This window comes from Neomonachus schauinslandi, chromosome 15 (genome assembly GCF_002201575.2).
Source record: "Neomonachus schauinslandi chromosome 15, ASM220157v2, whole genome shotgun sequence".
Taxonomy (NCBI): domain Eukaryota; kingdom Metazoa; phylum Chordata; class Mammalia; order Carnivora; family Phocidae; genus Neomonachus; species Neomonachus schauinslandi.
This window is the reverse complement of record NC_058417.1, coordinates 20,597,261-20,611,987: the sequence shown is the minus strand read 5'-3', so window position 1 is coordinate 20,611,987 and position 14,727 is coordinate 20,597,261. Positions and strand designations below refer to the sequence as shown.

Genomic DNA, 14,727 nt, shown 5'->3' with positions numbered 1-14,727 from the left:
GCAAGTGAGGTCCTCCTTGGGTTCCGTGCCCTAGACACCTCATCTGCCCCATCCTTGCCCAGGCCGTGATTTGGAGGTGAGGAGACGGGCTGGGGCTGGAGGAGGACATGAAAGGCAGGTTGCAGGGCATGCTGATGTCCAAGCTGTAGCAAAAAGAAGGCCCTGGTGAAAATAAACACAGACCAACAGGGATGATAGGCTGAAACGAATACTCTGTGGGTGGGTCTTGTTCCTCAAGAGCTGCGTTGTGGACATTGCTCAATAGTGGCCTTACAGCTGCTGTACCTCCTTGATGATCTGAAGCTCTTTTATCTCCATGTCTTCCCAGATAGCTCATAAACTACCCGGGGTAGTGTCCATGTCTTATTATCTTTGCATTCCCAGAACCTAGCAGCATAATCAGCTTGGAATAGTTGCTCATTGGATGTCCAGTGAACACAAGAATGTTTTGTCTTCCATTTTGAAAGCCTCTAATCATCTCAGGTCCTTTGGTACTTGGATCACAAGTAAAGGAACTGTGGTACAGTGAAAATTACAGTCCACCAATCTGTGATATGGTGATGCTCAGGGGGTATTAGCCTAACTTAAGGAGCTAGTAAACGCGAGAATTGAGATTTGATTCCAAAGCTTATTCATGCTCCATTCCACTGCAGGAGATTAGTTTAAGCCCTTTAGAAGTATACAAAGTCCTACCTCTGCTTCTGTCACCAGCTAGAGTCCCTTCCACCTTAACCCCCGAAATTGTGGCCCTCATATTGCCATCCGGTACCTGCCTGAAACTTCCTCCACATTCAGGAATCGCTGCTTGTTACAGAAACACTGGCACCACCGGGAGAATTTCTGATCTCCTGTCACAAGGATGGCAAACGATTCATCTAATAGACCATAGCAGCAGCCAGAATTTTTGGACTGAAAGAACAACAAGCCTGGAGAGAAAGAGTGCTGTGATCAATCAGTTATGTCTTGTAGGGACCTACAAAAGAGAGTGGCATCGTGCGTGCTGTGTATCTACCAGCCAGGCCTTAATTTCACGTTTCAGGAAAGCAATCTGATTAAACTACCAGAAGCCCTCTGCCTTTGTGAATACGTGATGGCTTTGAACATGCCTTGCTACTAAAATTGCATACTATTCAACCTCCAAGGCCAGCCCGTGGGAAGACTAGAAGACAATGACAGTCTCTGAGCATTTCCTAGAAAAGCTGAAATATGTTTTCAATGAGAAAAAATGAAATTGGTAAGAACATAGCAGTATGAAGATTTCAGGGCCATGTGGGCAGTTACCTATTTGACCTTTTTCTTGATCAGCTTTTAGAATCAGCGCGCTTTGGGATTATTTTCAACACTGGCAATAATTGGAAAGTCTGCTTTACCTCTGCAAACATCATAAACTATCATTTGGTTTTTACTGATACATCGTTTTCCATGCAGCCCTGTAGAATAATGTGAAATTAACCAGGAACACAACAGAAAACATTTCTGGTTTCCTCCTTTCCCCTTCTCATCTCACATCTGCAAAAAAAAAAAAAAAAGCAATTCCCAGCATGTGTGTAATGAGGCAGGTGCAAGAAGTGACTCGTGTTATCTCAGGATTGGTCATCCAGGTATAAACCATACAGTGGGAGAAGAAGCCCACCCAAGCCTTGGGAATAGGTACTAGAAAGGTGAGGGAAAGGCGAAATTTCAACTGAGCAGAAATGTCCAAGGGAAATACAAACTTCTAATACAGAATAGGCATGTAATGTTCCAGAAGAGATTTAACACAGCCATAGGGAAAGCCAAGCAGGTAACATATTTCTTGAAATCCAGCAGGCAGCAGGTAGAAGAGGGCACAGGGCTATAGTCAGAGGACCAAGCAAACAACTGGAAAAAGAACTAGTAACAGGGACCATGGCCCCAAGTACAGCCTCTGCCTGGTACATCCATCATCTCTTGCATAATGAGAACAAAGACTCAGAGGTGCCTTGCTTCCCGGAACATCCAGATGTGGCGGGATGCAGGGACCCATCCCGGTGTGTCTGGGCTGCTGTGCCTTGAACACATGCTGCCCCAAATCTGCCTGGCCTGGGCACCGGGTCAGACTGGGACAGCAGGAATTGGGTCAGTAGCATTAGAAAACAGAGAGTGAGGGCAGCAAAAAAAAAAAATGGTAAGAGGACTGTGGACGTTTGTGGCCATTCTTTCTCCTTCACCTTTTCTGGGTTTCTTCCCTCCTTAAAGTCAGAACACCTCCTGGGTCCTGCTGCTCACATCTGGTGACAGCCCAGGGGATCCTCTTTGCAATCAGCCTTGTCTTCCTAGAAATGTGTTCTTTCATTTATCCACTTGGCTTGGCCCTGTGACCCTACGTTTGTCTTGGCAACCTGTTGGCAATGGGCAGATCAGAGAGCCAGGCTGGGGAGGGAGGGTGCTTTGAGACTGACACAGGCGACCTTGGAGAGAACCAGGTGCCAACTCCTCTCGGCCACGGCATCTCTGTCTTAATAATTATCTACTGACAGTTAAGCTCCATTATTCATTGTGCACAGTGTCTAGCACAGTAGGTGTTCAACTCAGGATAATCTGACTCCAAATTCTGTGTTTTTCCACAAATCCTGCCCACAGTTTAGTAGAGCCCATGGTTTTCTAGTGTATTCAGTTCCGAGAGATAGAGCTAGAATGATGGGCAAGGTAGCGGGGCTCAATAGGCAGCCAGAAGCCTGGACTGGCACCACCGGTCTTCCTGATAACATCAGCATGGCCCTTCTAAGAGCAGGACCCAGTCTAAGGGGTCTACCTCAACCTGCTAAAAACCCTGGTGCCACTCTCACCGTGCCTAGAGAGAATTCTGGGAACACTATCCATTACTGCCTTCCAGGCAGCTTTCCTTCTATGCATTCCACAGCATCTGGCACCTGCGAGGCCTTTCCTAAAGTGGTGACTCATTTCTGTATCTCTGACACCAGAGGCAGTGCCTAGAACACAAGAGGTGGTCTGCAGATGTTCACTACGTGAGTGGATGAGCTGTGACCTGGGCCCCAGACGGAATATCTCAGATTCCATTGCTACAACAAAATGACTCTACCCCTCAACTGCTCTTGCGGGGCTTAAGCATGGTGCAACCGACAAACAGAAACACTCCCTGCCTGGGCTGAGAGTTTCCCCCCCATGGAGAATTTTCAGACCCATTATAGCCCGTTTGATCTTTACAATTTTACTGAAAGATATTCTTGCCAGCACTTCGCAGATGAAGGATCCAGAGTCAATGAGATGAAATAACCCCCAAATCGGTGCAGAGCCAGCACTGGAAAATGAGGCTGCCTGGTCCATAATTCCATGCTTGACTTTCTTCTTTCACCCAGACATTTCCCATAAGTGCCTACTATGTGCCGGGCGTGGAGCCAAGTACTGGGGATCCAGAGCTGAAAATGCAAAAACTCCTCCAGCTGGCAGGAGGCAGATCGTGGGACCTTAGCAGAGAGAGCAACCTTTTGCTGAATCCCATCTGAAACTTCCGCCTGGCCAGGGTCCGGGCCCCCACCAGCCAAGCTTCAGGTCCAGTTTTGAAAAGCGTCTGCTTCCCCCCTTCCGACTTCACAAATTCAAGTCCAGCCCAACTGGGATTCTCACATGAGCTGTCAGGAGGGATTCGTCAGCAGAGGTCTGGCATTTCCAATGACTCTCCAGGTGAGCAGCTGGTGTGCCTTCAAGTCCTTCGTCTCAATGAGTCATCCACCAAGAGCACAATTGCTCACAAAGTGTTTGAATCGGAGGAGAATGTTCAGAGTCACCCATTCCTTCCCTTTGTGCTGTTTTCCCAGCTGACAGATTTGCAGCTGCATGATGCTCTTTCCTTCTGCACAGCGCGCACATCTTCCTGCACGGTCTAAAGCTCTCTGGACAGTTGCCCGGTAGACAAGACCCCAGCTGCACTAAGGCTCGGAGGGAGAAGGCAGGAGGGCCTCTCAGTGAGAAAGGCAAGGGAAATGTCACATCCCAGCAGATGGGTGCAGGGGAAATGACCCATCTCATACATTCTAATAACGCCAACCATACTTCTAACAACCCATGCACATAAAAGGGAACGTCCGGCAAACCACACTTTAGCAGTAGAATCTCTTTTTTAATTTTTATTGTTATGTTAATCACCATACATTACATCATTAGTTTTTGAAGTAGTGTTCCATGATTCATTGTGCATAACACCCAGTGCTCCATGCAGAACGTGCTCTCTTTGATACCCATCACCAGGCTAAACCATCCTCCCCCCCCCCCCCCCAGAACCCTCACTCTGTTTTTCAGAGTCCATCGTCTATCATGGTTCATCTCCCCCTCCGATTTCCCCCTCATTCTTCTCTATCTTTTTTCTTAACATATATTGCATTATTTGTTTCAGAGGTACAGATCTGTGATTCAACAGTCTTGCACAATTCACAGCGCTCACCATAGCATATACCCTCCCCAATGTCTATCACTCAGCCACCCCATCCTTCCCACCCCATCCCCCACTCCAGCAACCCTGTTTGTTTCCTGAGATTAAGAATTCCTCATATCAATGAGATCATATGATACATGTCTTTCTCTGATTGACTTATTTTACTCAGCTTAACACCCTCCAGTCCCATCCACATCGTTGCAAATTAGCCGTAGAATCGTGAATGAGATATTTAGCCTCCCAGAGCCTTAGTTTTCTCATCTGCACACCAGGCGGAATAAAGCTGACCTCAGTGGACTTTGTGAGCTCAAAAAGATAGAAGGGGGTATGGAGCGGTCAACACAGCGCTTGACTCGTGGTCAATGCTCAGTGACTCTTCCTTCTCCCGCTTCTTCCCAGGAAGTCACCGCTAAGGAGAATGATATTAATGATGTCCTAAAAGAAATGGTGGCCTCCTGGTTGAGAAAAAGTGACAAGTGGTTGCAAAGGGGCCCTGTTCCCCTGGCTCCTTCATTTCCAGCAGTAACACCAACCACATGGAGTATTCACTGCAAGTGCCTTTTTAATCTTTTTGTAGGGAACACACACAGTCGTGGACAAGAGTCCTTGGAAGGAGAAAAAGAGTCAGAAAATCCTTTTGCAGGAACTGATGAAAAGGCAAGCAGAGATTTTAATAAGATACCGTCCTTGCCTTCAAAGAGCGGACCATCTCTTGCAGCCTCCCTCTGCATCCCTCCCCCTGCTGTGTTTTGTCTTCAAACACACTAACTGCAAATTCAAGAGACAAATGCAGATTCATTTTGTTTCCTGGAAGCTTGGTAACCCATTAAACAGACGTTCTCACTTCCCACAAAGGTGTGAAATGTGTTTTAGGAGTTTGAAAGAGGCAAGCCAAACAAATAAGACTAAACTGTTGGCTTTAATACATTTTCTTTTGAAAACTGCCTAATGAGAAGTTCAGTGACTCATTGAGAGGAAAGCTCAGTCAACTTGGTAAGGTGCACGTATGGAGAGGGAAAGGCTGAATTTTGGAGGCATTTTGGAGCAGTACAATTTCATTTCCTTCAAGTGTAATAAGCAAGAACAAGAAACCCACTGCCTAGGAGAAGCCCTAAAGGTCAGGATTAATGAAGGGACTGGAAGGTCTGAAGCTCTCAGGCTGAGTTGTGTGCTGGTGAGTGGGTATTTCAACAACACTTAAGGGGACTTATACATAATTTATTTTCTTAAGTAGGTCCATTGTAGAAATGTTTGCAATATTAATTGAAAGAGAAAACTGTGTCCTCATGAGTATTCGCCATTCCTAACCTTTCCCAGCAAGGGCTCCACTTTGCATTTCCCGGACTCTGTAAGGCAGGGGACCCCAGCAGGTCACGCCGAGCCTGGATGCTGGCACACGAGCCAGCAGTGCTGCCAATCTTTCTCATATTCCCGGTTGTGATGCCCTGAGAAGGGGGTCCTGGCCATTATCTCCAGCCCCTGGCATGTGCAAACAGAAGGCTTTACAAGAAGAGCCCAGACCCAAGCCATCAAGTCCAGGTCAGATTTTGGTTCTGTCCCCAAACTAGCTGTGTGACCTGGAGCAGGTCACTTCACCTCTGTGGACCTTAGACTCCCATATGAAAAAGAGAAGTTTGGATGAGAGGATGCTTGCTTTTTCCAGGATGCCTCTGACTCTGAGATATGCCTCCCTTACTACCAGGTGGGAGAGCCCTGCATCAGCAAGCTGCAGTCTCACCAGTTGGCCGGGAGCAGAGCAGTTTGGGAGAGTGATATGGGTTGGAGCTGTAGCTATGAGGGACGGGGGCAAAGAGCACAGGCTTTGGAACTAGGCAAAGATGAATTTTGCCCTGAGTATTCCACTAACCAGCTCTGTGACCTGGCTCAGCCCCTCCGGGCCTTGATTTTTTTATCTGCAAAATGAGGGTGGTAATACCAATCTCATGGGGCTGTTTTCAATATTAGCGATGGAATCTATAAAATGAATGGCACTCCGGGGACGGTAGCAAACTCTAAGAGTTACAGTAAGGCAGTGAGACCTTCTCCCCACCCCACATCCATGTTCTTTTAGTTTAAAATGTATCAACTTCAGATTGGTGGGATCTTTCCACTTTTCCAATAACTGGTTTCAATTCCGTTGGAATTCACATGTAGATTTTCAAAAGTGGGTGGTAAGCATGGAAACATCTCCTTTTCCTCCAGAACTCCATTATACCAGTCATCTCAAGGGCTGCCCAGGGCTTCAGCAACAGGCTTAGCATTATTAAGGAGTAAGCAATCAGTGGCACATGGCAGACTTCATCTCCTCTATGTACTTTGAGATGAGCTTGGTATTGTAGGGACATAAGCGAGAGGACAGGAACCCTCAACTTCCCATTCATCTTGGCCTCCCTACCCGTAACCCAAATGACTAAACTCTCTTCCGCTGAAAAGGAGAAATTTAGCAACCCCCCTTGCACAGATTCATAACTAGTTAAGATATCTATTATGTAATCCTCCAAACGAACACACTTAGATCCTTTCTTTTAGGCCATCCAACCACAAGGCAAGATTATCTTGCTGGGTCTGTGGATGAGGCAATGCACTGGGGAGAGAAATTAGCATGTTCGGGGCCATGGATTTGACAAGTGATAAGGAGCTGCCCCAAATTCTCAGGCTTCCTTCCTTGTGACTTCCCTAGTGATAAATTCTCACCCACAAGTCCCAGCTCTACTACTTACCTCCTCAGCAGCCTCAGTCTCCACAAAAGATGCCTCCACATCCGGGGAGCTAGACCATAATTAGGGAAGAGAGAGCATCTATGGAAATGCCAAGCTGGGCCCTGTGCAGAGTAGAGGCTCAAGAATTGTTAGATTCCTCACGTTCGTGGGGCCGCTGAGAAAGTTGCTGCCACCATCCGTAGGCAGTCTAAGCTAAAATGCACCATGCAAATGTTAGCAATGAAGGTTAATTTCACTGGGCTCATTTTTATCTCAGGATTCCCCCCACCACCCCCCTCACTCCTGGAGATCCAGGTTTGAAATGTGCACCTCTAACTCTTACGAACTAGCCCTACTGAGGGCAATTCTAGGTTCAGAGCAACCCAGCCGATCTAGCCATGCCATCCGTGATGGGGCTGTCAGCACTTACGGGGAGAGCAGAGTGATGCCTGGGGGAATGGCAAGTCTGAAGAAGCAGCGAGCTGGGCCTGACAGTCTGGACTTAAATAAATTGTATTTCCTGGCTGGGGATGATAAGACAGACAACTGAAGCTTGTGTTACACTTACACATCATTATGGCCCTGAAATGGGGAAGGAGAGCTGCATCTTGTCCCAAGTTTGTAGCAAAACTGTGCCGTGTGTAAATAGCTCTCAGGCCTTTGATGTTGAGCAGAGAGGAAAATAATTCTCTCGGAAACACCAGAAGGGAGCCTCAGGCTCCAATGCACAGTCAGAGAGGCTTATTTCCTCTAATACCTTCATGCAGAACCAGCAAAAAAAGCTTAGGTAGAATGAAGTGGGAAGCTGAGAAGGGCCTCAGCAGACAAAAGATGGGGAGGGAGGGTAGGACAAGTGTCAGGCCCAGCTCCTGCCAGAACCAGCAAGGTTGGCCAGCACAGAAGGGCACCACCCAGAGGCGGGCAAGGGTGATATAGGAGGGCAGCACCTTGGAGTCCCTTCCTTCATTCAACAAGACAGACACAATCCCTACCCTCTCAGAGCTTACAGTCTAGCAAAGACGTAGCCAACAAATAACCACAGGGATATCCAGCTATTTACATGATTTGATATGCACTATAAAGGGAAAAAAATGGGATGTGTGAGGCTGTAAGGCAGGACGTCTCAACTGAAATGGAGGCTGGGAGCAGGGGCTGGGAGAAAGATTGATACCACGGACCCCTGCAGGAGCCACCACCTGGGCCCAGGGTGAATAGCAGGCCTGGTGATGGGGCAGCCAAGGATAGGGAGTGAGTCTCTTATCACTGCCACCACAAAGACTTGTCTGCTCCCTCCCCTACAGGGGAGATTTGGATGCATGAGGCTTTGGTGGTGCCAGCCCATTGTCAATGACCAGCTGAAGGGAGCACAGCCCCAGAGCTTCCATCTCCTAGTGTAAGTGGGGAAGCTAAGAGCCTGCTATAAAGGAAGTTCAGACTAAACATGTCCTCACTGCGCAGCCTCAGGCAAGTTTTCTCCCCCCTCCCAGGTCTGTGTTTCCTTCCCCATGAAGTAAGGCAGGTCGGTGAGATGGTCTACAAGACCCCTCGGAGTTTCCTCACCTTTTCATCCCCTTCTGAAACTCACAGAGGTTTGACGCCCTCTCTCTACCCCACCCACCCAGTATGTCTGGGATCACAGACACTGGACTGGGACCACCGTTGACCCGGGAGGTAGAGGGTCACAATTTAACCCCAGCCCAATATTCTGGAGTTCAAGTGTCGGTGGGGGTTGGGGAGTTGGAATTTGCAATAATCCGGTGCGAAGCTGAAATGTACTTTTACTTACAAATTGCCTCATATACATAGGCAATTCATATTATAATCAATTTTGGAGGCAACAAGTCTATTTAGTGGATCTATTAGAACACCAAGAAGTCACTCCAGATGTGCCAAGGATGTGCTAAATATAAGCTTCTCTCATCTGTTCATTACTGTGGTCCCAGAAAACATCTCTCCGGTGGAAAAATTCGTTAGCCAAGTCCAGTTGCTGTATACAATGGTGATGATAAATCTCAGGTATTGTTCTTTTTTTTTAAATCATCGTTCCAACTGTCCTCCCCAACCATGAAGCTGAGGGAGGAGGGCTTGGCTGTCCCAAAACAGTGAGGCTGGTCAGGGACTCAGACATTTTATACAGTGAAGAAAACATGGATTCTGATGTTTTGCTGGTGCTTTGCATGGGTCCTGAAGGCAGGTAGCAAAACTTGTACTTCTTTGCAATCCCCACAATTCTTGCACAAATGAGGAGAACATGCTTATAACTATTGATGGGCTGATGGAAAAAGCAAGGCACAAACACTGTAGGGCTTGGAAAGGCCCCAATGACAAAGACCCAGGAGAGCACAACCAGAAAGTGTAGGTATTAGACATTCATGGATTTCGTATCTTAACATTTCTACTTAAAATGTATAATAATATGACCTTAGGCAAGTCACTTAGCATCTCTGGGCCTCGTTTTCCTCCTCTGCACCATAGGAGCAGCCAAACCCAGAGCAATCATGGTTGCAAGAGTTAAAGGAGGTAACATAGATGAGTGTCTAGCAGAGCATCTCGCACATCGTAGAAGATTCTCTTCCTTCCTTCCATCTGGCCCTCAAGGTCTGCATGAAAAAGGTAGTCTCCAGCACTTGCCCATTCTATTTATCTGCCCCCACACTGAAGGATGGGAGGCCAAAGAGCCCCCCTGTGGCTTCCATGCTGCAGGCGGGGAAAACTCAGTGGACCATGGCCAAGGGGGGCAGTCTGCTCCCAAACTTCAGGGGCTGCAGGAACCCAGCACATTTGGCCTGGCTCTCTTCCAGCCCTTTTGCCAGATGTAATTTGGCTTCAGCTCGAGGTTCTAAAGTAGTTAGGTAAGCATAATAACCCATAGCATTTGTGGAAAGCTTTTACAGTTTTCAAAGCACATATGCACGTATTGCCTCAGCTAATCTGAGTAACCTTGAGAGGTAGTCAAGGAAAGGGCGAGAATTCCCATTTTATACATGGAGGAGTTTATAAATGGTTTATTTGGTTCCGACTAAGGAGTGGCAACATCAAATTTGGACAAAAATTTCTGTATTCCTTGCCGTGGGCTCTTCCTACACCTTCACACGATCACAACATCACACCACATTGTTGTAATCATGTAATCATCAAGTAAAAGTGGCCCCGGGCGCCTGGGGGGCTCAGTTGGTTAAGCGACTGCCTTCGGCTCAGGTCATGATCCTGGAGTCCCTGGATCGAGTCCCGCATTGGGCTCCCTGCTCGGCAGGGAGTCTGCTTCTCCCTCTGACCCTCCCGACCCTCCCCCCCTCATGTGCTCTCTCTCTCAGTCGCTCTCTCTCAAATAAATAAATAATAAAAATTTTTAAAAAAGTAAAAGTGGCCCCAATAACTACTGGGTCACAGGCAACGTAGTAAGTACTCAGAATCAGAAGTGAAGAGCAGAGTCAGGTTCAGGAGAGATGTAAGACCAAGCCTTTGGAGCCATGTGATAGCTGCCATGGTGAAGGAGCAAGAGGAAAAGGAAGAGAAGGACATAGCCCAACTTGGTCCAGGGACTCAGGATCCCATGGAGGAGACACATCAGTCCAGTCTTGAACAACAGCTAGAGGCTGTCCAGGCAGGAAGAGAAGTGAGAGGAATTACAGGTAAAAGAAGGAGCAAATAGAAAGCCAGAAGTGTGTGAACCAGCAGGTTGTCTGATCTGACTCCATCCACTCACTCATCACTCACTCATTCATTCATTCGTTCATTCAACATACATTTCTGGAGCACTCCCATGTGCCAGGTACCATCCTGGTATATGTACCTCAGCAAACAAGCAGATGTAGTCCCTGAATGCATGGAGCTTCCCTTCTAGTGGAGTCCTATGGACAGATGGGGAGTGCTAAGATGGAGTGGACAGAGGGCATCATAAATGGCTGGGTATGGAGGGCCTAGATTTAGCCTATGGGTGCCAGGGGGACCTGATGGATTTTAAGCACAGGATTAGCAAGGTGAAGTTCGCATTTCAGAAAGAGGGAGCCACAGTGAAGTTAGAGGGTGGGCTGGAGGAGGTGGTCTGGAATGCAGGAGCCCAGCTAAGAAATTGTAGCATCCCAGACAAGAAGTGACTTGGTCCTGAGCTATGGCAGTGCAGTAGAGAAAAAGTAAAATGCATGCAGGATGTAGAGACAGCCTTGACAGGCTTTCCTGGCTAACTGGACATGGGAGTGAGGAAGAGGAAGAGTGGACAGCCACTCTGAGGGTCTGGCTTGAAATTCTTGGCAGGTGGTGATGCTATTCCCTGGAACAAGAGTGCAGGAGAACCACCCAGTGGGGTGGAAAACTGAGGAAGGTTTTTCCCACTGGGAGTCACTGAATGCCAGGGGACTCTGGATCCCCCTGAAGTCACACTCATCAGGCGCTGGGATCAGTGAGTGTGGAGCCCAGGAGAGAGCTTGGGGCTGGAGGTGCAGATTGGCTTACAGATGATGTTCAACATTTAGAAGTGGACAAGACCACCCGGGCTGGGGCAGTGCTCAGAGGGAAAAGACACCAGATCCTATTGCAACGAACCCCAAGTGTGTCCAGATATTTCTTTGATATCAGAATCCTGCTTGGCAAAAGTCAGGCTATTAGCCACAGTGAGGAATCATTGGTCCTCAAGAGGGCTTGACTGGGGCAGGCTGTGGGGACTCTGGCCTGAAGTCACACTTCTTGGGTCTCACTAGTCTCTACTCTGAAGTCACTCATGTGCTTCTCTCCCTCTTCTCTCTCCTTCAGGTGTTTACAAAATATGGAAAGTGTTATATGTTTAACTCAGGCGAGGATGGCAAACCTCTGCTCACCACGGTCAAGGGCGGGACAGGCAACGGGCTGGAGATCATGCTGGACATTCAGCAAGATGAGTACCTGCCCATATGGGGAGAGACAGGTGAGCTGGGCACAGGGACCGAGGCTGTGGGTGATGGCAGAGGGGTAAAAGACTCTGGAGGACTGGTTTGCTTCAGGTGGGCTATCTTGGCCAAGACTATGAAGGATGGCTCTCTCTCAGTGAGAGGGCAACATACCTGCATGGACTGTGATGCTCGGGGCTTCCTCATATTTCAGGAGATGGGAGAGGGGCAGATGACAGGAATACTGGAAGGGGAAAGCAGGTAGGCTGAGGGGGCTGTTGGGAAGTAGGCATGTAGGAAGGTATGATTGGGCAGGCGGGTGACTTGATTTCAGGAGAAAAGGAAGACATGGACTAGCCTCTCCTTCTTTCAGCCATCTTGACTATCCCAACCCAGCCAGGAGGCCCAGTAGGAAGGAAAGTTGCTCCTCCCCGGGGGGAAAGTGGAGGAGCTTGCTGGGTTGGAAAGCCAAAGGGCATGGACACAACGGCCTGGCACCAGGCCTGCATGAGCCCCTGGGGGGCCTGTGTACAAGCTGCTGAGTTCGTTCATGCACAAATTTATTTGTGTATTTATTCAGCAAACTATTCATTAGCTATGTGTATACCATGTCAGGCTTTGCACTGTAATGACATTAAGGTGGAAAAAACCAGGTCCTTGATCACAGACTAGAAAAGGAGGCACACAATCACAGTCCAGTGTGACATGAGTGTACCCACATGAAGAGGAGAGCGGCCTCCGCCTGGGGGCAGTGGGGGAGGCGTTCAGAGAAAGCATCACAGTGCCCCAGGCATTTGAACAGTTTGGGGATTATCCTGGATTATACAGGTGGGTCCTCACAAATGGGGTGCAGGAAGATCAGAGGAGAAAGTGAGGGAAACAAAGATTGGAGAAATACATCCAGTAAGCCTAGGGATGCTGGCAACTTCTAGAATTCCCCAGGTGGAGAAAGTAAAGAGGTGCCCAAGAGTGGGATATGGATGCCACGTAGACTCAAAGCAAGAGTAGTATTGCATTTAGGGTATAAGGGGGGAGCAGTGAAGGGTGTGAAGGATAGGCCTGGGAGGGGAAAAGGGAGAGAAGGTTCCAGCAAGAAGGAGGCCCTGGGCCCTCAGATTGGAGCTTAGGTGGGTAGAGGCCAAGCAGCCCATTCCCCACCTCTTACAACCCCCACCCCATGATTCCTGGAACTGGCCCCTCCAGTGATAAAATCTGGCCCTGACCATGCCCAGATGTTCCAGGCTTCTGAGGGCCGCCAATGTTTCTACCCTGGGGATGACTGACTGCAAACACTAAGCTCCCCCTGCCCCACCAACACATTTCCTTCCTGTCTCTCACTCAGGCTCCCTGTGGGGAGAAGTGATCATGGCCACTTCCCTCACTGTGTGGTTGATCCTTCTGCTCCTAAAATGGAGAAGTAAAATAGCCGCCACTCGTGTCACGCCAGCAAAGCCTTCCAGCAGCTCACTTCAGGCTCCAGGCCACCGGCTGCTTGCTGAAGAGACACTTAGTTGGCTCCATCCACTTTTCTAAATTCAGTGGCTCTGCCCTCCAGCAAACAGAGGAAGTTCTGGGTTTGTGTTGCCCTCTGGCATCCCTGGGAGCTGACTGACAGAGCCTGGCTTTCCAGAACAGCCCTGAGACCAGCCTGTGTCCTGGGACAATGGGCATTTGGAGACAACCCTGAGTCCTAAGAGCTGGGTCTTGGTCTCCCGAAAAAGGCTCTGCCTTGCAGACACCAGAGCATATTTGCTTATTGAACCACCTGTGGGAAAGAGGAGAAATGGGCAATAAAAATGTGTCCTAAAGACCTCATACATACCCACAGCCCGACAACAGGTTAGTTATGTCTTTGTACAGTGATGTTGGATTTCCTGCCGTTACCTCGATTTGGGAATGAAAGCAAATGTATATATACACACACGAACACACACACTCATTCACAAAATGCCAGGCACACCATCACACACTTCTTCACACAGCATAGCTCCCTGTGGGGCCTGGCCTTGGGTCTGAGCCTTGGCCAATGATAGAATAGGCTCCAACCTCAGGGCTTACCCCTGGGAATCTGCATTCTGCCTCCTGATGCTATGGATGGATAGAGCAGGAAAGCTCTGAAACCATCTCTCCCAGCCAAACCCCTTGCTCCTTGGTGGAGGGAAAACTGAGGCCTGGCATGGTGACCTTCTAGACATCATGCTGGAAAGTCATGGCCAAGCCAGGATTGTAATGACCCAAATTTTTCACCACCAGTTAGCCCCAGTGGACCATAATCATGCTCGAGGACCTGCTATTGGCCTAACACTGTGCAGGGCATGGTCGGGGAGGCAGAAGACACCAGAGAGAGACCCTGCCTTTCAGGAACTTATCATCTCAGTAGGCAGCCAAAGTGGTGCAAAGAATCCACAAGAGGACAGCCTCACTCCTGCTGGTAGCTTGAGCTATCCCTTATGATCCACCAGTCCTCCTCAAACAGTGGCCTCTGGGGTTGGGTGTATGGGGAAGGAAGCTGCATGAAGAAGCAGGGGGTGAGAGCAAGGACAGGGGCTAGAAGAAACCAGTCAGAGGAGAGACTGGTCGGTGTTGCCCAACAGAACTTTCTGCAGAAATGGAGAAAATGCTCTCTAGCTGCATTTAAAATGTGGCTCATGGGAATGAGGAACTGAGTTTTTAATATGTTATTTTGATTAAATTGCCTTGGTAGGGGAGCTGGTGTCTACCACATTGGGGAGCACAGTTTCTGATTGTTCTGGTC

The 14,727-nt window shown here is 48.6% G+C and overlaps 1 protein-coding gene across 2 annotated transcripts in view; it reads left to right on the top strand.

Annotated features, from left to right (window-relative positions):
- Positions 1 to 14,727, top strand: part of ASIC2 (acid sensing ion channel subunit 2) — a 1,092,913-nt gene that overhangs the window by 993,585 nt on the left and 84,601 nt on the right. For both annotated transcript variants that reach the window (XM_021704197.1, XM_021704196.1), the window contains exon 2: positions 11,860 to 12,010. In XM_021704197.1, coding sequence (XP_021559872.1) covers positions 11,860 to 12,010 — 151 coding nt within the window. The remainder of the gene's footprint in view (positions 1 to 11,859; positions 12,011 to 14,727) is intronic.